The sequence below is a fragment of the Balaenoptera ricei genome, chromosome 9 (assembly GCF_028023285.1).
Source record: "Balaenoptera ricei isolate mBalRic1 chromosome 9, mBalRic1.hap2, whole genome shotgun sequence".
Lineage (NCBI taxonomy): Eukaryota > Metazoa > Chordata > Mammalia > Artiodactyla > Balaenopteridae > Balaenoptera > Balaenoptera ricei.
In genome coordinates, this window is record NC_082647.1 from 66,773,448 (window position 1) to 66,796,727 (window position 23,280).

At 37.0% G+C, this 23,280-nt stretch overlaps 1 protein-coding gene across 2 annotated transcripts in view; it reads left to right on the forward strand.

Annotated features, from left to right (window-relative positions):
* SCIN (scinderin) overlaps window positions 1-23,280 on the forward strand; it is an 81,636-nt gene that overhangs the window by 31,042 nt on the left and 27,314 nt on the right. For both annotated transcript variants that reach the window (XM_059933942.1, XM_059933943.1), the window contains exons 5-9: window positions 14,618-14,710; window positions 16,907-17,039; window positions 17,442-17,530; window positions 18,355-18,570; window positions 20,761-20,882. In XM_059933942.1, coding sequence (XP_059789925.1) covers window positions 14,618-14,710; window positions 16,907-17,039; window positions 17,442-17,530; window positions 18,355-18,570; window positions 20,761-20,882 — 653 coding nt within the window. The remainder of the gene's footprint in view (window positions 1-14,617; window positions 14,711-16,906; window positions 17,040-17,441; window positions 17,531-18,354; window positions 18,571-20,760; window positions 20,883-23,280) is intronic.

Genomic DNA, 23,280 nt, shown 5'->3' on the forward strand with positions numbered 1-23,280 from the left:
GCCTAAGTATGAAAGTAATCCTATAAGCAGAACTAACTAAAGCGTATAATTAAAGTCATGTATACTCAGTGCTTGTTTTCTCCTAACTGTAAACATATTTACCATGAAAAGCTGCATGTAAATTATGTAAAGCTTTTTTCTTGGTCTTTTTTCTTTTCATATTTAAAATAAATAATCAATGAATGTGAAGGAAAATTAAATATCTCACTAGCCCGAAGGTCTCAAACTTTCTTTGTTGATTCTACTCATTCTCGAAACATTAGGAGGGAGGCTAAAAGTCCCTTGAGGAAAAATGGCTAAGGTGAATCACTTATCAGTATGTTTTATATACTTTCATTTTTAAAAAGATAGCATTGGGTAGATATCAAAAAGAGGATAAAGAAGGAGCAAGTTGTTTGAAACAACAACAAAACAACTAATTCTTCTAACCTGGAAAGAGTTTTTTTCGATGTAATTTAATAAACTTGTTAAGTCTATAATCATTGTAAATGGTAGTGAAGGAATCCTGGCAGTAAAAATACTACAGGGAGATTGTTAGCAGATGCTATGTTGTTGAACTGTTAGATTTCTTGCTTCTGTAAAAACACTGAGGCTCCCTGGAAAGTCATATGCACAATCATTATTTTAGATTTTGGGTAAAAGAAGAAAATTGGAAAGAAAAATTAGAATGTCATATGATGTCTCAGTTAATAAGTGTTTTTTTCTTTTTGTAGAAGCATGTACAAAGTTTATTATTAGAGACATAGCACAACAACAAGTGGGAGAGCACGCAGAGGAACAGTTTACTTAGTTAAGACAGAAGCAAGGCAGAGATGCACACCCGGAGAGCAAGGGTGTAGGCAACCTCCCTAATGAGGAGGAGCCAATAAGTGTTTATTGATCACTGGGTTGGTTCCCAGTAAAGTTCAGACTGTATTTTTTTGTCTGATTGAGAAGATAAGCATGCGCCCGATCTAAAACATAGTCCTAGAGTGGTAACAGGTTGTGAGGGTCCTCAAACGCCGGAGAAAACATGGTCAGAATGATACCACCAGTGGTTGAAAGACTTCTCATGATAAAACTTATGTATTTTATTTTATTATTTTTTTAAATTTATTTTATTGAAGTATAGTTGATTTACAATGTTGTGTTCATTTCTGCTGTACAGCAAAGTGATTCAGTTATACACATATATATATACATACACACATTCTTTTTCATATTCTTTTCCATTATGGTTTATCACAGGATATGGAACATAGTTCCCTGTACTGTACAGTAGGACCTTATAGTTTATCCATTCTGTACATAATAGTTTGCATCTGCTAATCCCAAACTCCCAATTCATCTCTCCCAAATTTATGTATTTTAGACTATATGACAATAGCATATAAAATAGATTAATCTCCAGAGGATCTTCCAGTATAGGAATTATGTTCATCTTGTTACTATAAGTCATAATTGACTACTTGAAAATAAGAAAATTTATTCAATCGTTCTTTTGAGAAGTTGATCAGATATTTATGATGTGCTCATCTGGTTATCTTGTAAATAAAATCTAGAGTTGAATTGTGCAGATATTTCTTAAATTATCCTTTAGATATCTATTTAGGCAAAGAGTAAAATTTTAGTTATACTTCCCCAAAGTACTTTGCCCAATGAAATTTATATCTTAACAGTGCTACTCTAAATTCCTTGAAGACAAGACCTTGCCTTTATATCTGTGGAAGCTCACAGATCTAACTCATTGCTCATTAATATTTAGAAAATTAATACAATTAACTGTGAACTTTGTGGTTCTAGAAAACCAATTACATTTGTCTTCCTGTTTTCTAGAGGATAGTATTGCTTTAAAAAATTTTCTGTGTTTTAGATGATAGTGTTGGTGAAGATATGAACAAAGCCATATGGTGGATTAAGTTTTAAAACCAACTGCATTTATATAGGAGCAGTTAGTGTTTAGATAAGGATAATCCATAGAGTCTGCTAGTCTTCTTTCTACAGATTGATAGTTAAAACTCATCTCCTGGAAAGTGATAACTGAGTCTTGAGCTTATCTACCTTCCCACGTATTAGGTAGATTGCATACACTCCAGGTGAGAGTACCTAGCACAGTAAGAAATAAGACAGCAGGTGTCTAAAACTGTTCATTCTGTGAATAAAAAAGTATGTCCCCAGGAGCTGCAGTTGGATTCTGCCATCTGTAAAATCTTCCTTCCCAGGTCAGGTCACCTCCCCATTTAGTGTTCAGCAAACTTGGACACTATTTCTGTTTTCGTCCACTTAGTGTCCACTTTGTCCACTCCTCTTGCTGTTTAGTACACATCACTGCTGTCTACTGGCCTCGACCGCTGTGCGTGGCCGCTGCCTAGAGTCTCGGTGCTGCCTCTCCTCACCACTGGGTTAAAAGTGAATGTGCTCCGTGCACTCCAAGGAACTACACAGATGTAGAGCTTTGTTTTTGAAATCACCCAATATATTTGTCTTATCCTTAACATCAATGCTTAACATCAAAGGCGGTGGTGCTAACGCTTCCCAAGGTTGTACAATTTAAATTTACAGAAAGTCAAAGCAGGAGTGATTTTGAACATTTAATCATCGAAGCACTGGAAGAGTAATACAGTTTCAGCATGTAAAGCAAAAGATGAAGAAAAAGCAAGCTGGAATTTGGAAATTTAGAGTTTTGTCAACATTCCGTGAAGCTTCTCTGTGGAAACGTTTGCTTTCATAGCATAACCTTGAGTTTACTGGATTTACATGGCATTATATTTTAATCTTTGAACTAAAATAACATTGTGTATTTGAATCATGCTTAATCATTTTGAAAATGATGCCATAGAGAATGGAAGAAACTTTATTTTCTGGGGATGATTTTTGATTAGATAAATCAATCCCCATTTATCTTTGTAAAATAGTATCAAATGAACCAAAGAAGCACCAATAATAGAAGTGGGGGAGCTGTTTTGAAAACCCCCTTCATGATCATTTTGGAACAGTGAGTATAGAGTATTTTTAAAGGGTCTAAAGATTTATAGGAAAATAGTATAAATAAGAATCAAAATCACAGCTTTTTAGCATCAGGGAATAAACATGGGTGTTTTGAGCCCCTTAAATGTGAAACATAGTTATTTTGTGGGTTTGTAACGCACACACACCACTCATTAAATTATTTTCTGTTGTCCTCTTACTTCACTGTTAGTCACAACTCTGTACTTTGTGAGGATGGAAATTTGAGTTGCCTGAGATACTAATTTGGTCAATAGGCACAGTAAACACTTTAACACTAAGAGACAACAGAAAACGTTTTGTGAGAGAGGTACACTTCTCTTTGTGTGCTATCCAAGTAGTTTTAGCTTCCTTGTTTATCCCTCCTTTATTTTCCAACCTCCTTTTGTAAGTTTTTGGGAAATTGAACAATGTCTGAGACGTATTTTGGAATTTCCTATTTATATCGCATGGTGTCTGGCACATCAGAGACGTTCACCAGAATTTGTTGTCTGATTGAAATAACATTATTATGAGAGCCAAGTGGAGAGAGAAGGTCCATTTATGGGTTTACCATTCAAAGAATTTTAAGGTAAAGGGATCCAAAATATTTGCCACTGTCTCTAGATTAGTCCTCATATTACGTATAGAGAGGAAGTATCAGAGGTACCAGAAAATAGAAATCTTTCCTTTTCTTATATCTGTTGCATTGTAATTAAATCATTTCCCCCGTTTTGCTTTACAGCAATGATACTTAATACACACCCCAAATCCAAAGATTATGGTGATGAGTAGTGCATGCTGCAAAGTTAAGATGCTTCCAAGAGCACAATAGTTGCTGTAGCTATTTGTATCTACCATTTATTGATAGCTTACTTTATGTGCCAGGCACTGTTCAGGGCACCATTCATTTATTGTCATTTATTTTAATGAATCTTTTATTTGGATGTCTAGTATTTAATTCAGATATCCATTTTGTTCCTCACCAATTCATCCAGTGGGGGAAGTTGAAATGTTCTGAACAAAGATAAGAAATAGAGTAAAAGTATAGTTAACCATATACAACAATAAGATAATAATTTTTCAAATAATCTTCCACTTTGTCACACCCAAGTTCAACATTGAACACTTGTGACCTTACTGATAAGATGTCACTTTTATATAATCAGTCCAAACTAATACTACTTGGCAAGCATTTCTGAATGAGGTCATTTCTCCTTTAGTTTGCTGCTGAAGTAAGGGAACAGTGATAGAACATATCAACAGGATAATGCAATTCAAAGACAGATGGGTTGTATGGAAGGGTGGATCTTTTCTATATTTGAAATGATAAACTAACACAAATATTAAACTAGAATGGCAGGTTTCTAGTCTCGCTATTATTTATATTTCTCCTCATGTTTGTTATAATATTAGTGATTTTATATATATATAGTAAAAAAAAAACTTACAGTAAGACTATGTTTTATTTCAGCAATTTTAGGTCAATTTCTTCTTATTCCTATGCTAAGAATTAGCCAAACTCAAATATCAAAGGGTCAGATCTCTAAGATTCAGTGATTCACAACTCCTTGACATTCATTTTGTAAATTAAATAGTTAAAATATATAATAATAGTTAACTGTAATATTAATTGTATATGTTTCCTGTTAACATCTTGTGCTAAGAATTAGCCAAGCCCAGATATTAGAAGGTTGACTTTTCAAGAGTCAATGATTCACAACTCCTTAGTATTTATTTTGTAATTATTGTTTAATATCATGAGGAAAAGTGTTCACGTATTGGAAAGAACTCCCTAAGTTAGAGACCATTTAGATTGTGATTTTAAGTCATGTTTATCCAGAGCCAAGGATCGCACTGTGATGGAACTGGGTTATATTGACAGTACTTCTGCAAATGCAAAACTGTTGTTATTGCTATTAGAATTGCTGTTATGTTTGCAAGGGTATCCAGTGCACCACAATTTTACAATTACTTTGTTTTGGATGTGTGTGTGTGTGTATGTGTATGTATATATATTTATATATATATATATGTATATATATACATATATACATATATATATATATATTTATATGTAAGAAGGATTTGTCAGGAAAGCATGGTTTGTTCTTGTCAATACAGTATCCTCTCAGTGGAAACTCTCAATAGGAAATCCTCAGTTCTGGATATTCCATAACATTTTACTAATCAGAAAAGACGTACTAACATACTATTAAACAGAAAATCTGTTAGTATCTGTACACAAAAAAGCCATACAAATATACTGGGAAATGAAGTCCTATACCATGTGTAACTGTGAAATTAAATATCAATGCTCTATTTCAATGAAGGCTGGTAACTAAAAAAGCTAACCAAAACTAAAAATAAATTTTGATGAAATCTGATAGAGGACATGTGGACAAGACAAATATGTTGACTAAAAACTGTTCCAAAGCAAGTAACAAATGCCCCACAATTGAATATCATTTGCTCTGCTATTCACTGTCGTGGTGCTCCATTGCTAGGTGATGGCATAATTTCATCTTGTCATGCCTTACAAGGGTAAGGGCAAATGGCTCACTGGTCAGCTGAATTTTCTGTTCACTTTTTACTCTTTCTAGCTGCATTTTTCTTTACATGATGCAAGTGCTTCTTATCATTGACACAGAAATTCCATAATCTAAGAAACAAATTTGTCATGGATTTTATTTGCTGCAGAGGAGGTCCACCAGGAGCACCACCAGGACAAACATTCAGTGTTTACCATACGACTGGCATTCTTCTGTGGGCTGTACATGGATGAGCTAATTTAATTCTTACAACAGCCCTGTGAAGTGGATACAGTTATTATGCCCTGTCTTGGTCTGTGTTCCTCCAAAAGCCAACTTGGAGACAAGGACTTGGGAGCAGATTGTTATTAGAAAGATGATACTGGAAGCGCGGCATAGGAGTAAAATGAGGCCATAGTTTGTTAATAAGTTATTTACTGCTGCAGACAACTGGGACTTAATCCCTGAGGGGTCCTCTGAGAAACTGTATGGAGAACACTTCAGAACTGGCCCCCTGAAGGCTGAGGTGGCTGCAGGATTTAGCTGGTAACTCCCATCCCTCATTTGTTGAGGGTCACTCCTTGGGTTTTAACTCCCCAGAACCTCTAGCCTGCCTTGTATTTAGATACAGTACAGCCTGGTGGCCAGATAATGCCATCAGACAGACAGCAGAAGGCTTTGGACTTTAAGAAATTATCTGGCGATGACCTCTGAGGTAGACCAAGGTGAGATGGGCAGGGCCCCAGTAGCATCTCTACATCCTCACTTTATGAAGAAAGTAAGTCGTAGAGAGACTATGTAACTTGCCCATGTAGGAATGGGAATGGGAGACCTGTGGTTCACAGATCATGGCAGATCTTCATTCCAGAGCATGCAAATCTTAAATATGCAGAGAGATGGGAATCTCATCTGCTGTGAAGTTATTTTATAACTTCCAAAACTTTGCTACACACTTTTGACAATCATACCTATTTTATTACATATCATAAGTAATAGCTTTTGTAGCACAATTTTTGCGCTCAGTGGGCTGGCTTGACCCTTCATATCTCTTAGTGTCAGCATTCAACCTTTCATCCATACTATGGAGGCATTAGGTGCAGGGTAATTGGGGTAGACATCTTCTTTGAAAGAAAATACATTCTTTTAATGTGAGTATAAAAGGTATGCAAATATTTTTCAAGAACCTCAGAGTACATGAAAGCCATTTTGAGTTTGCTCAATTAAATTTTGGTGCTTGGAAGTTTTCTTAATTATGTAGATAAAGAGGAAACTCACAACTCTCTTGCCATAAAACTCCACCTAATCTCATTAAATGTTATATGTGAATCAGGTTTATTTACCTCACTTAATCATCATAATCATTGTGAGTGGTATTACTTATCATACTATTTTAAATATGAGAATAAGGTCACAGAGTCACTTAGTTGTGGGTCCATCCAGCTCAGGTTGTCTGATTTCAGCAAATGAAGGGATTGTCAAAAAGACAAAGGTGGGGTTGCCCATTGTGAAGCATAGAGATTAGGAACCCCTAAGGCCAATGATGAAAGTGTCCATTCAAGCACTGATCGGGTAGAAATGTCCAAATGGCTTTGCGATCTTACAGTAAAAGTGTTTAATAATCCCCAGAAGGAGCAGAGAGCCTAAAATCTTTACCTAAGAGTTGACCCAGGACAGTCTCCAGACTACCAGGCCTGCTAATTTGTCCAGGAGAGAAATTCTTTATGTGAAGGTACGTGAAAATCAGAAAGACTTGGCAGATCTGTCCTGATAGTTAAGATGAGTGAGCCAGGCTAACAGAGCTGAAGCCACTAAAGGTTTAAATCATATCACCAAACCAGGCCCCAGGGGCTCTTCAAATACACAGTGCCAGGGCTTCATTCAGAATCTCTGCGGATGGGATTCAAACTTGAGTGTTCTTTATCATAACTCCTAGGTGGTTCTAATATGCAACCAGTGAAAAACAGCTGCTGTAGTTTAAAAAGTTGACATTCTGGCTTACATATTTTAATAACTTGTGAGTTGGATTTCCATGTTAAAGAAACTTGTAAGTTAGCTTTCTGTAATAGTAACCTGTGGATTAGCTTTCCATATTATAATAATTTATGAGTAAACTTTCTCATGAGTTTGACCCTCTAAATCTAATCTCTAATACGTTGATGTTACAGTAATGTTGAGGTTCAGACCTGCATCATGATGAGTTTCCCAAGGCCACAGCATTCTCTGAGTCCTCCTGAGCTACACTGTCAAATACAGCCTCTGTGAGACGTGTGGCTAATTAGGGTTTGATTTAAATTTGCTAAAATTAAATAAAATTTAAAATTTAGTTATTTGGTCGCATAAGTCACATTTCAGATGCTCAGTAGCTACAGGTAGCTAGTTACTACTGTATTGGACACACGGATATGGAATATTGCAGTCACAGAAAACTCTACTGGACAGCCCTGAGCTAGATAATGAAGCGAACCCTCTTTTGCAGACGCTTGGTTCACTTTGTCCTTTTATCCAAATATGTATTTCACATGCTTTCTCTCAGTCTAAAATACCTTATCCACTATTTGATATGTTAAATTACCCTTTATTTGACATATCAATAAAGAGATAAAGGTATTTTAAAGGCGGGGAAGCACACCACTGAGAGAAAGCAGGAGAGCAAATGTTGGAACCATACCCATATTAGGTGGAGCTGGCTAAAGGAGTTCTCGGCTCTTCTCAGAATTGCCTATCATTTTATATGTGTTTCTTCCCTATTATCAAATAGTAGTCTTACCAAAGGCATAAAATGCGTTGAAGTAAGTAAATACACCATAACTATGAAGCTGTACTTCACTTTAACAATTTCTTTCCATATGCTTGAAATGTACTGGTTTTTTTACCAGTTAGGGAAAGGAAATAAGACACAAAAACTACTGAGTAATTAAAATTTTATCTCTTAGAACCTGGAAGCTTACTCTTTTTAGTGAAAAAAGAAGCAGAGCCGTTTACAGTAAAATAATTAAGGTAAGAACAGTGCCATGTCTCATTATCTATATAAAGCACTGCAGTAGGAGTTGGAAGCCCTGGGGTTTACATCCTCGCTTCCGTGTGTATAAGATTTGGGCCTAAGGCAAACTCCTAACCTCTTTCAGCCTCATTTTCCTCATCTGTCAAGATGAACTCGGGTTGGGAAGTACATAAGACCCTCTATGTTAAACGTCTGTAGGACTTGACACCGGGGTAGATCATTTTGATCCCAGGTGACCTGGAGTTTTGAGTTATGTACTGTTCTTCCTCCAGGCCACGTATTATCCCCTCTTTTCTTATTGTTCACTTTAATTACTTACTGTAGAGCGTCCAAGCATCTCGACTTTTCTGTCAGACATCAGAAGGAGGGAAAATGCATCTTGTGTGAGCAAGATTGCAAATGTTGGAATTTTGTATCCAAAATATGTGGAGCTGGCTAAAAGATTCAAAATAAAAACAAATGCAAATGTGAAAATTCAGTAAGGATTATGGAAATACGGCAAAGTTTTTCACTGCTTCGTCCTTCTTTCTGAGAAAACAAATTTACACATAGGCCAACTTATGTTTTAAAACAAAGCCACAGTGGGTCGTATAGAAAAACATACAAGACGCTGAGGACGGTCTTGGCACAGGTCATGAAAACCTGGAAATTCTGAAGCTAGAGGATTGTGAATCTAAAGTTGGATTGTGTATTTGCTTTAATGATTTAATATAAATATCTTCTGAGTTATTTTGAATTGAACTCCTGTTGAAGGCAAAGAGTAAACAGCAGGAAAGAAGGTCTATTTAGGCAGAGAACAAAATTGTATTTCCGCAAATTTCCAACCTCTTTAACGTACTTGGAATAGTGTCTTAATGTTGTTACGCGTTTCCGTTATGTTACTGACAAAACAGAGAGGAAAAGATATAGATGCTCCCATTTTTGTATTCACATCCCATCTGTAACAAAATAGCCCATGCGATCTTTGGAGCCACGTAATTTCCTAGCTAAAAACTTAAGAACCCTGGGCCCCTGCTGGCTCCTTCTAGGTCTTTACATTAACAAATGCTTCTCTGATCAAAATGCCTTAGAGCAGTTAGGAATCCAGTAATATTTACTATCCTTTGATGAACCGAGTGGATAAGGCTGAGGCAGAAGCCTAAGGTGTAGACTATAAGTTAAAATGAAGTGATATTAACTCTATTTGAAGTAATAAAATACTGCAGTTTATTCTACTGGGAGCAAAACAAATTCAAGAGGTCAGCGTTTTTCCTAATAAAATTTTTACAGTTTATTTATTAAAGAAAAATACATGTTTCTTGTTGAAATTTTACAAAATATAGTTGTAGTAGAGAAAAATATCACCCCAAGTCCCACCTTTGAAAAAAGAGTGACCAAATTTTTTCTAATCTTTGTTTTCACATATGCAGCTCTGTGCTTTTACAAGAAAGAGTTCATACCGTAGATAATGCTTTGAAATCTAGATTTTTATTTGAAATGTTATGAAGATTTTCCTGATAATCAACTAATTTTTGATATTATAATGACTGTATAGTTTTCCATTGTTTGGATGTAGCCTAATTTATTTAATCACTTCCTTCCATGTTGGACATTTAGGTGGTTTGCATTTTTTAATATTATATAATGCTGTGGTGAATTCATTAAATTAATTTTTTGCATACATTTAAATTATTTCTTTAGAATAAACTACTAGAATAGAATAATTGGACTAAATGATAGGCATGCTTTTAAGGTTTCTGTTACCTACTGGTCATCACTTTTAAGAATTTTCCTTCTCACCAGGGTGCCTGGTGGAATACTGAATCTTTCCCAACACTAGATACGGTCAGTTTTCTCCTGACCTTTGACAGTTTTACAGGTAAAGAAGTATTGTTGCTCTGTTATTTTACATTTTTCGGTAGCTCTTTCATGTTTGTTGCACCCTGTTGTATCTTCTCTTTAAGGGCTGCCTGCTCCCACAGCACTCTGATATGATGAGAGAACTTCTCTCTTTTGACCTTTAATGCCCACAGCATAGGCAGAACCAAGAGGAAAGGGGAGTAGACAGAGAGGATCTGGAGAAAGATGAAAGCTACGTGGAGAGGAAGGCAGAGCACCGTAACCATAGTGTATGGGACGCGTGCCACCTGTGGTATTTGCTGGCATTGTTCTGATCCGAATGGGAGAAATAAACGTGGCCCCTGTACAGTCTCTGCTATGAAAAAACTTCTGCTTTATCTCCAGAGACAAGGCCTAAACAGTTAAGTGAAGATCTTTTGAAGTATCTACAAGAGGCAGCACAGCCTGTTAGTTGAGAACACACACTCTGGAGCCAGAGCTCAAATCCTGACTTTGTCACTTACTGGCTGCGTGACCTTGGTCAAGTTACTTAGTCTGTTTCTTAAGGCGTAAAATAGGATAATAACAGTGCCACCTCATAGGCTTGTTATGAAGATGAAATGATTTAATAAATGTAAAGTGCTTAGAATGGTGTCTGGTACATAGTAACATGTAAGCATCGGTTACATTAAATTTTTAAAGTACTTAGTGTGGCACATAATGGACTTGAAAAGTGTTAGCTGAATACATGTAACAAAGTAAAAGGCAATAAATATATAAACAGATTCCAGTAACTGTGGTTGAGACAAGTGGGGTACTATGTGTTAAAGGATAGTTTTCAAAGAAGTAAAATCATGAATCTCAGACAAATATAAAATAACCATGTCAAAGATGTTATTTAAGTCATTCACTAATAAAACAACTAAGATATTATAATGAGTTCAAAGAGGACCCAAAGAACAGACAAAGGTATGGGCAATCAGTGTTGAAATTAATTTGCTAGTAACTGCAAAACTGGCCTCTTCCACACGGCAGAAATTAGTTTCATCTCCACCAGACAACATTCCTGTGCATCTCTGTGGGCAAAATAATTTGCTGCTATCAGTCTTCTACTGGATTAAAAAATAACTCAAAGAGAAGGAAAGGTGCAGACCTCTGTAACATCAGATCACCAGAAGGGTCCTTTAGACACCATCCATAGAAAGAATCTTTTTGTCCATTTCAAAGACTTGCCTAGTTTCTCTTGATTTAGGAAAGTTTGCAACCAATTATTCTGAAAGTTACAGAAATGGCATTAAAGGAACCTATACCAGAATCTCAGTCTCAACACTTAGCAGCTTTGTGAAACAATTGCTTTGCCTCTTTGAGCATCAGTGACCTTTTCTGTAAAATGATGATTGATAACAGTATCTGGTTAATGGGAGCTCTTATAAGATTTAAATTACATGTGTCTAAAGCTCCTGATCCAGTGTGTGACTCATAGTAGACATCCGATGAGTGGTAACTATTACTGTGCTAATTATAATTAACTGAATCAACCAAAGAATAATTGTTCAGTTTTGCTTCTGCCACAGCCAGTCAACCTAGGTAGCAGTTACATAGAGCATTAGGTACAGCCCTGGGGAAGGAAAGTGCATGGCTCCCAGGGGACATGGGAAACATGAGCTTGATTAGAGAAGGCTACTTGCTAGATGCTGGGAAATAATGCCAAGTAGGTCACATCCAGCCTCTTGAGGAGCCTTGGAATCCAGAGAGAAGAGTTGGGGCTCTGTCAGTAAGCATCCAATCCAGAATCATCTGGAGTGCAGAATCCTGGCCTTCACCCCAGATCCACTGACTTAATAGCTGGCAGTTGGGAATCTGTATTTTATCAAGTTGCTCAGATGTCGCTTGAGCACATTGAACCTTAAGAATCACTGCTGCAGATAAAAGATATAAATCTTTTTCTGGAGTCATATTCTTGAAGCATTGGAGTAAAGTGAAATAAGATGGGCCTTCCAGCCATTGCACAGGATAACTTTCTGGATGAAAAGATGAGGGGGCACTGAAGGCAGGAGGGAATTGACAGGAGTAGGCACACGCCGTGACTTGGGTGATGAACAACTTCATTAGGGTGGGGATGAATGTAGATAGGAAACAGTGACTCTAAGCATCATCATAAAGAAGGAGAATTTAATGACTAAGAGGCTAGGAGGCTCAAAGTAGAGGACAAGAAGTATTCAAAACTGACGACATGATTTTAAGTCCAGGTGAATAGAGGAATAGAGAGATTCACTGACACAAACAGAGAATTGAGAATGGTCAGTTTTGTGGAAAGATAAGGTAAGTTTGGAGCATGTTGGAGGATGGTGGTACTTTTAAGTAGAAATTTATAGAAAATAATTGAAGGAAAGGGGGGGCTCCAAGCTGGAGTGGCAGGTCTTGGCTAGAACAATAGATGAAACTTTCATGGAACATCCTGAGATAAGGCTTCTCTCTTCGCCTTCCTCTTTAGATTGTCAAAGTATATGTTATTTCATACACAAAGGGTTACATGAGCTAAATGCTCATCACTTGAGAAACCTAAAATGGGTGTTTTAAATTTAGGCATTATCCTACCTGTAGAGAAAAAGAAAAGCTGTATTTACAGTTTATTTCAAAGATCAAAATGTATGGCATAGTTGATAAGGTGAACGTATTAAACTATTTTCCTCTTTCTAGGAGGGATGTAAAGTTTTTAAGCGTTGTGCAGGGTGGTTGGAAACTCTTTTGTATATCCCAGTGAGGTGTTTGGTAAATGCTTAGTTGTTGAACTGAATTTTAAAATGATACCTGGCAATATACAGCCTCCCTGTACCTCTGGAGTTAAGCCTGTTTCTGGTAAATTCCCTGGGTTCAATTTCCAACTATGCTACAGTCCTTTGAGAGGCTAATTAAGATCCCTAGCTAATATGGGAATTGTTGTCTGAAAATTAAAAGTTCGAGTATGCCCCAAATCTCAGACTTACTTAGTCCACTGGGAGACTTCCCAGGATTAAATACGTCCTTAACCCAAACTGTTGATTCCAAACGACTGTCTTGGTTGAAGTACAATTTCTAAAGGGTATATGAGACCTTTCACTGCTCTTGTAAGTTACACATATTTCTACCAAGGTAAAACTGTTTTTTAAAAAAAGCACTTTTGGTTGTATTTTAATTTTTGTCTTGATCCTACCTTTAGTAAAAAAAGAAAAACTATATTATAATCATTTAGTGTGGTCAGTAATTAAAGGGTTTTATTGATCACTGTATAAACAAAAAGATGGGCATATTCTGAGAGGAAATAAGTCTTTAATGTATTTCTAAACTCGAGGCTGTGGCGTGCTCATGCAAGGATTAGAATTTATATACATTTTTATTGTTGTCTGGTATTCAGCAGTATATATTTTCACACAATATATTGTAAGGAATACTGACTATAAAATGCATTATGCAAGGAATCTCATTGTATATTAAATATTTATTGAATCTAAGTGAATAGCTTCTTTGTATTTTCTAAACTTGAAATTATATCTATGTATTGTTATAAAAATCACATTGTTTTCAATAAATTTATATTTGATTCCCGTCCTTAACATCCTATGATATTTATGTCAATTAATTAAATGAATTAATTAAGGTGCTTTATAGACTTTTTTTGTGATTTTGGTGTACAGAAATTCAGAGCAGATTCAAATGTATTTTCTACCAAATGCTTTACTTGAACTTTTGGATTGCATCAGATATGCAAAGAACAAATAAATGCATTCATTCATTCGACATTCATTTGTTCTGTGCCAAAAATACAGCAGGACACAAAGCATGGTGTGGTTAACTTACACTTTATCTAGTCTAAATCAATAATGATAATAGTACCCTACCCTCAGATAGTAATTTTGACCAAGTCTTTGTGATAATAAATTAATAAAACCTATAGATTGCTTCTAGAGGCAGAGGTCATGGAAGAAATTCCATGTGTAGAACTGAACGTAGAACTCAAATTTTAATTAATTCCTACTAGTTTTCAATAATACGGAGACCTACACTTTCAAGTTTGGGATTTCACTTTCTCCTTCACATCACCAGCAAACTCAGTGTTTACTAAATGCCATTGATTGATTTGACCCATGGTAAAAGGACAATTTAATATGACTGGTGAGACATGTCTGAGCCTGGTCATTTTGATTGCCAATATTTTATAATCTATGACTTTAGAAATGTAAGCTGTTTTACTTTTTTTTTTTTTTTAACTGTGCACCATTAATGAGTGGTCTTTATCTTTTATTTGTGCCCTTTTTTTTTCCAGGTTTTAGGGGAAAAGCCGGAGCTTAGGGATGGAGAAGAGGATGACGACATTATAGCAGACATAACTAACAGGAAAATGGCTAAACTCTACATGGTGGGTTCACTGTGAGGGAGTTCTGTTGTTTTTACTGGACTGCAAGCTGCCAGTGGGGGGGCCTGTACTGGGAGGGACTTTTTGCTGCAGATGGCAAGTCTCCTCATTGCCCTCAAAGAGAAATGTGTGGGCAGAATCCGTTCTTTGCTCTAGCATAGTTATTTAAATTCCTCTTTCTATTACTTTTAAAATTTTTATTAAAAACAGCAAATAATAATTTGCTGTGATTTAAGTAAAATTATACATTGTTGCCGTATTCGTTTGCAACAATATGTTTTGATACATTACATTCAATAAAATGTTTCCTTCATGAAGTACAAAAACTTGTAAGCTTTTTCTTATAAAATCTTAATAAGCTATAAAATCATCCCCTTATTTAAAATATCCTGTTTAGCCATCATGGGGGCTTTCTTTGTTATAAGCGCAAGACTATCAAATCAAACAGCTGGAAGGAAACAGGGTAAAAACTGTCCAGGGCGTTGGCAGACTTAATTCCATGTCAGCTCTGTGGGAAGGACTGCCTGGGTGACCTTGGGCAAGACATGGCCATTCTGGGTCTTAGTTTTCTTATCTGAAAAAAAAAAAAAAAGAAATTAAATTAGAAGATTACTCAGGTTCCTTCCAACTCCACAATTTTATGATTTTATTGCTGGTGAGGGTAACAAAATCCACAAGATGTACCAGTTGAGGAGACGGTTCAGATGGGATCCTTCAAGCATTCCCTCCCCTTGTAACTTTCTAAGCATGTGATTTGGAGCAGACCTTAATCTCCCTGCAGAACTGAATAGTTTTCTCATCTCTTACAAGAAGGAATTATATTTGCTGCTCGTTAAAGGGATCTTCTGGCTCAGACACGCTGTGATTTTAAATGAAGATCAAGTTACTAACTTGTATAGAAGAACTTCCTTTTTGTAGAATGGAAGGGGAAGTAGATTCTTTTCCTCCTAGATGGCAAAGGAAAATGTGGTTACCACTCCTAAATACTGATAATTTTAATATAAGCCACACAGAAGTTGTTATTCTAAAGACTTTGTGGCTGCTTATTTTTTTATTACTGTTTCTAAAACCCAAGTGCAACAGTTTAACAAATATTTTTTATGCCCCATCATCAAACAAACCTGTTCTCCCTCTTGGACAGCATTATGGGAGAAGGGAAATAGTTTTAAATGTGAACATGTTAATCCTGAAACAATGCTCCCTCTAGTGGATCTGTAATGTATTGCATACATCCAACTCTAAAGTCCTTTTGAAAATATTTAATTTGGGATTGCTGAACAGAGCTGGGAAGCAGAGTCACCTAGGGTGATTTCTAAAAATACAGAGTTCAAGCCCTACCACAGTGCTGCAAAACCCCACCACTGATCTAGGTAGGGCCCTCAAATCAGCATATTTAACAAGTACCCAGGTGGATTACCTTGCAGCCTACCAGGCCTTTGAAAAACAGTGAATTCTAACGTAGCAAATTTTGTAAGATCACCTGCAACTTAAAAAAAAAAAAATTCTGTAGTCATTTACAAACTTCAAGAGTCTAGGTAAGTTTACTTGTGACACAATTTTATTTGTGACAGATGATATTTATTTTGATAATTTACACAAAGTATTTAAATGAGGTAAATTACAGGCCCCATATTGAAAAAAATCTGTAAGCATAAACTGTAATGTATCAATGCCTTCCTTAGCACAGTGTCTGGCATATGATAGTACTCAGTAAATGTTGAATGAATGAATGTTTAAGCTTCAGCTTTTTGTGTGTGTGCAATGAGTGTAAGTTTATTACCTATTTAAAAGATTGTTGAAAAAAAAAGATTGTTGTATTAATAAAAATTAAGAAATAATCTTGTTAAAGTTCATTGTGTGGTGCCTAGTATATATGAAGTCACAACAAACCTTATCCATTATTATTATCATTATTATTTTCTGTGTTGAAACTTAACTTTTTATTAGTAATACTTTTACCCCAGAGGATTTTTAAAAAGCCTTTCTAAGGGTATAACTGGGCTCATGGGGTTTTTTGTTTGTTTGTTTTCTTTGAAATAGCTTTGTTGAGATAAAATTTACAGATTATAAAGTTTATCCATTTAAAGTGTACAATTCAGTGGTTTTTATTACATGTACAAAGTCGTGCAATCATCACCATGATCAAAGAGTTTAGAACATATTGATCATCCCCAAGCAAGCTCATGGTTTTCATGTTAGGTTTCAGATGCCAGTGGCTCCATGAAAGTGAGCATGGTGGCAGAAGAAAACCCCTTCTCCATGGCGATGCTGCTTTCTGAAGAATGCTTCATTTTGGACCACGGTGCTGCAAAACAGATTTTTGTATGGAAAGGTAAAAAATGCCATTGGTATTGTTGATGTACTTCAGATTTATACATATTTCTTCGGAAAGGTAAATAAAACATCTTTTCTGACTTAAAGAAACCTTACCTTTCTGCGTGATCTGTAAAATGCAGACATCAAAACCATATTTTCTTCCTACCAGCATTATTTACCAGGGATGATGGGGTGAAAGAAAGCCTTTGGGCACTATAAAAAGAATCTTTTTTATACAGAGTGTTCATTACAATATTATTAAATATATTTAGTATACTAGGAAAATTCTGCTATTCTTTCAGGGTTGTAGTTAAATTCAATTATAATTATGTTTATTTTTTGGTGCACAAGTATTTCTTAATCATATAATACCTTGCTTCTCTGAAATTCTGTCTCTTTCATATATCTTGCATGTTAGGTAGAGATGCTAATCCCCAGGAGAGAAAGGCTGCCATGAAGACAGCTGAAGAATTCCTAGAACAAATGCATTATTCTACTAATACTCAGGTATGTGTGGAAATGAACTGGCTAGAAAAAATGTTTTTAAACATGGGAGCTCATGACATCACCACGAAACTCATGAAAGAATTTGGTTCAAAATAACGTATACACGGAAGTCATTCTCACGTGTGTGCCATGCTGTATCATGTGTCCCTAGAACTATATCTGTGTGGAGGATGGAATTTTGCAGAAATTGGAGATCAGACCTTCCATGGGACTTTGTGATGAGAATAAGAACACATCCACTTCCTCCACAGCCTTTAAGTCAAGATGATCAACCACAGTTGAATTAACTGAGAGCATTTATCAGTTATTCCTTAGAGCAATTTGTATAGACATGGACTAATGCCCAGAGAATATTTGCCTTCATGGAGATCAACATAGACACTGGATAGTTGCTTTTCTTTTCTGAATCGCTCAGCCTCATCTTTTCTCTTCATTTTTATGTCCTGGCACAAGTAACACAATGAGATCATTTCTTTCAGGTCACAGACATCTTATGAACCTAGTGTAGGAAAACAGTCAAACTTATTTGACTGTAATGGTAACATACGAAATAACTTTATTCTTCTCTCAAACATCCAGATTCAGTGGCAATTACTTTAGCTGTAAGAAAAAAAAAAAGCCAGGTTGCATTGTTTTAGCTTCGTATTTGATAACCTTCCCTTTTGCATTCAATTAAGGATCCCAGCTTCTAAGTTTACATCTGTCATCACAAAAAAGAGAATCATCTTTGTATTTCCTCAGGTTTTTTCTCCACTACTAGATTAATGTTCTTCCTTGATCTCTGATTTTTCTGTTTATAATTATTATTATTTTTTAAATTTCAGATTCAAGTTCTTCCAGAAGGAGGTGAAACACCAATCTTCAAACAGTTCTTTAAGGACTGGAGAGATAAAGATCAGAGTGATGGCTTTGGGAAAGTATACGTCACTGAGAAAGTGGCTCAAATAAAACAAATTCCATTTGACGCCTCAAAATTACACAGTTCTCCACAAATGGCAGCCCAGCATAATATGGTGGATGATGGTTCTGGCAAAGTGGAGGTATTTACATGTTTTTGTTCATTTGTTTGTCCTTGTCAAGCCCATTTATGCCAAGATATGTGGAAATATAACTTCAGGGAACTTTGTAAATTGTGAATTTTTATTATTAATAAAAATGGTTCAAGACTGTGTATTAAACCAGGGAGTTCAAAGCTGGAAGAGCTGTTGTCTGGCCTTCAGGCCTAGTTTACGGCGTGTGTGCTGAGATTCTGAGAAGTTAGGCGATTTGTGCAAGATCACCTGATTATCACCTTAGAGGCCTCCGTGCAACCCAGCCAGCTCCATCTTGTTTCCTGGTCCAGAAATGCTCCTGCCCTTGGAACTGGGATTGTCCAGGGAGGGCGCATTGCTCCAAAAGCACCCACTACATAAGTCTGTCCTTCCCTTGCACCGTAGAGGCATTCACAAAGGCAAATTGGGCATGTGTCATGTGCCAAAATCACAGATATTTTTAGAGCATTCAAATTGAGTTTGTTGGTTATTGCTATTTTTGGACAAAAATTGTTAAAACCCTCCTAAGAATTCTCCCTAACTAAAATCTCTTGACATTTAATCTGCTGTTGGGTCATCTAACTTAAGGGACACTGGATAATGTCACTTCCATTCTAGAATAATGTTGGTGGCTCTCCACAGTCTTCCTGGGAACGTCCATCCTCAGGTGGGCCTCCCAGACCTCCATGATTGACCCTTGCTGTCTGCACCTCAGCCTTCCACAGCCTTGAGCACTCTTCCCCTCTGCCATCTGGCTAACATTCCCATTCCTCCTTTGTAACTCCATTAAGTCACAAGCTGCACCTCTTCTGAGAAGCCTTCCCTCCACACTGAAATGACCTTTCTCTGTGCTTAAGCCATAAGTAATATTCTTCATAGAATTTATCATATAAGTACTACAGAATTGTTCATTTACTTACAGGTTTCTGCTCCCAGACCTCTTGTCAGTTCCTTGAGGGAAGGAATTGAATAATTTATCTCTCTATTCCCAGGGCTTATCACAATGCTTGGACCAAAGTATATAGTAAAAAGATTTAAGAGTTTTTTCTCTTTTCAAAGACATGAAGTGTGAATCTAAGCTGTGCAGGGGTTGTGGGAACTGCAAAGGGAGAAGTGCCCCCCCACCACCCCCCGCCCCTGACCATGATCGCTGTCAGAGGGGTATTAGCTTCTGGGGCTGGGTCTGTCTCCTGCTCAGACATCCTTTTCTGGAGGTCAACACAGCCAGCAGACCCCGTGGCAAACGTGGCTTCCAGCACCAAGTGTGTCCCAGCTGCAGTCTCCACGTTAGGGCACAGCATCTCTGAGATGCCCTCCCATGCCATCCCAGGGATATTAACATCCAGGGCTTTCTCTAGGTTTTTGGGTTTAGCCAGGCCATGCTGCCATTGTTCCTCTGGGATGGCGTGGGAAGGCTGCTCTCTGAAAACTCTGCACTGCTCTTCTGCACTTGCTCATCTCCTTATTTCAAAGCAAAGGGACCATCCTGAGCCTCCCCAGGACCCAGGCAGGACGGTGCTCGCGCACAGTGCCTGCAGTCTCTCACTCAAGTGTTACTTTCCCGTTTCATTTACAACTCTCATCTCTCCAACTTTTAATCCTTAATTAAAAGTGTCTTTAATCTGTGACGAGGATAAGGAAATAGAAAATAACTAGTTCTGCCTGCTTTTATCTTAATCAGTCTCATGCCTAGATGGTGGCTTTTGAAAATAGAAGTCATGCAGTTGGTATTTTTATTATTTGGTCACAATCTGCCACTCTTACCGGGGAAAACAATAGTCTCATGGCTTAAAACACAGGGAAAAAGAAATTTAAAAAAAATTACTTCCCAACTGATGAAAAATTTTATGTAAGTTAAGAGATGTATTTCTGAGCGGAATATTTCAGTTTGTTATTCCACTAGAGTGTCATGTTATTTTCACTAATCGATCAAACAATATGTATTTATTAATCAACAGGCTCAGAACTGAGCTAAGTACTGTGAAGGGTACCAAAGAACTATAAGCGCTTAAAAAGTCAATAACCAAATTGCCAAATTGATAAAAATTTCTTCCTGTTGCTTAATTTATAAACTAGTTAGAAAAGTAATTTAAAAGTTGCTTAATGACAGATCTAAACCAAACTGTTTTTTAAACCTCTGAGAAGTGTCATTAGATCAAGAAAATTTTGATTTTGGTACACATATTTCATTACTTTTAGATTTGGCGCGTAGAAAACAATGGTAGGATCGAAATTGACCGAAACTCGTATGGTGAATTCTATGGTGGTGACTGCTACATTATACTCTACACTTATCCCAGAGGACGGATTATCTACACCTGGTAAGTCTCCCTCTTTCATAAGATCTCAAGTTCCGTAGAGGCCACATTTTGCTCCAAAGTTAAATTTCATTAAATTCCATGCAGTAAGGGGTAGAATTATCCTATAAATATGCCCGTGAGATTTGTATAACATGCAAGTAGTATTCTTTCGATATGATTTTGACTGTATTCTGCAGCTGCTGTCCACAAGCAGGAGGGGTTAGATAAGTGTCATCCTTTCTAATCTAGGAGAAAGGTTTTGATAGCCCAAGGGTAGTGTTCCTTTAGTGGATATGCAGTTGAATAACTCATCTCCTATGCAAGCTAACACTCCAACTGGCATCAGGTATCATGTCTTCTTATTGTTAAAATTCACAGAGCCCATCTTGATTGGAGCTGCAGCATTTCAATGATGCAAATCCTCTAAGGCATGTATATAATTTATGATTCTATTTCATACTCCAGAGACCTCAAATTGATGCATCCTTATTCTTTGTCCTCATGAAATTCATAGCAGTAATGAAGAAAAATGCCATTGCATCCATATCTCGTATGGTTTTTGCATAATGACTTGAGTTAATTGAAGGTTAAGTTCACTTAGAGAGAGTCAGTGCCCATGGGGAGTGTCCAACCAAGTAAGTGAAGTACACATAGCATGCTGGACTATTCCAAAGGGACAGGGATTCTGCAACAAATCATGCAATGTGGGATTCTCAAACTTTTTATTAAGTGAGATCAGGAAAAGTAGAATATTTCTGAGAAGACTGAGAAAAAGAAAAGAATTTTCAAAAAAGATCTTAAAGGGGCTTCCCTGGTGGCGCAGTGGTTGAGAATCTGCCTGCCAATGCAGGGGACACGGGTTGGAGCCCTGGTCTGGGAAGATCCCACGTGCCGCAGAGCAGCTGGGCCCATGAGCCACAATTACTGAGCCTGCGCGTCTGGAGCCTGTGCTCTGCAACAAGAGAGGCCGCGATAGTGAGAGGCCCGCGCACCGCGATGAAGAGTGGCCCCCGCTTGCCACAACTAGAGAAAGCCCTCTCACAGAAACGAAGACCCAACACAACCATAAATAAATAAATAAATACTTGAAAAAAAAAAAATCTTAAAGCTGAGGGGTGTAGGCCAAAGGCGCAAGGGTGAAACAGGATCCTGCCTTTGCCTACATGGTGATGGCAATCTTCAGGGAACATATTGAATGTATGCAGACTCAGGTGTCTGCTGATATCGTGACATTTCTCTCTGGTCAGCGTCCCACCAGATGACAGAGACATCTGTCCACACCGTGTGACCACTTAACACTTATACTGGCCAGTGCCTTGAGCTTAACCAAGTAAAGGAGATGAGATGATTATCCCTATCCCATAGTTCTTGGTACCCAAAGGGTGGTCTGTGAACCAAAAGCATGGCCATCACTAGGGAGCTGGTTAGAAAAATGTCAGGCCCCATCTTTGACCCACTAAAGCAGAACGTGCATTTTAACAAGATCTCAGGATGATTCATATGCACTTTAATGATTGACAGGCACTGCCTTAGGCAGTGGTTCCCAACACTAGCTGCACATACTAACCTGGACAGTTTTTCACAAATCCAAACGCCTGGCCCCCACTTTATACCAAATAAAGGTGGTGGTATGACTCCTGAGATTCTAATGTACACCGTGGCATTAATGAGAACCACTGTGTCCAGGGACATTTCTGACTCCACAGTCACATCATATCCTGTCAAAGATGAATGTATTTAGCTATTTAGCTCTATGTTTAAGATGCCATCTTCTTAGTAACCATTTTTTTGAGCAGCATGTTTGTGCCAGCAAAGTGCTAGATGTTTCCATATATTATCTTTCTTCCTCACAACCAGATTATTTTCAAGTGAAAGATAAAGATAAAAAAGGAAGGAGGACTTAGGCAGTATTAAGTAATTTAACCCAAGGTCACAACTTTTGTAACTGGTGAAGCAACATTTCACACCTTGATCTGCAGCTCTCTTTAAGGCCTGTGTGCAGCTATACCTCGGTAGAAGCTGTGTCCTTATTTTGCAATTTCCTTTTCTAAAATTTTAATTCAGAAGAGTGTGTGCAAAGCATGGCATTTGTAGGGATAAATTTATTGTTGCGAGTCAGCTTTTCTTTTACATTCTGTTTCTTGGTCTTCCTCTTAATTCTTTTTGGTATGTAAAAAATATAATTAATTGTAGCACTCAGATCAAAGAAGAAAGACTAAATAAGTAACTCAAGAGAATGTTTTGAGGAATTAGCAGTTTGTAATCCATATCAATAACTATGTGGATATAACTAAAACAGATTAAATCAGGTCGTATATTTTAAACGCAGTAGCTATTCCTTCAATCCTACGAAAGTATTCATAGAGCACTTTCTATGTGCCAAGCACTGAGCTAGACACTAAAGATACAGTGGTGAAAA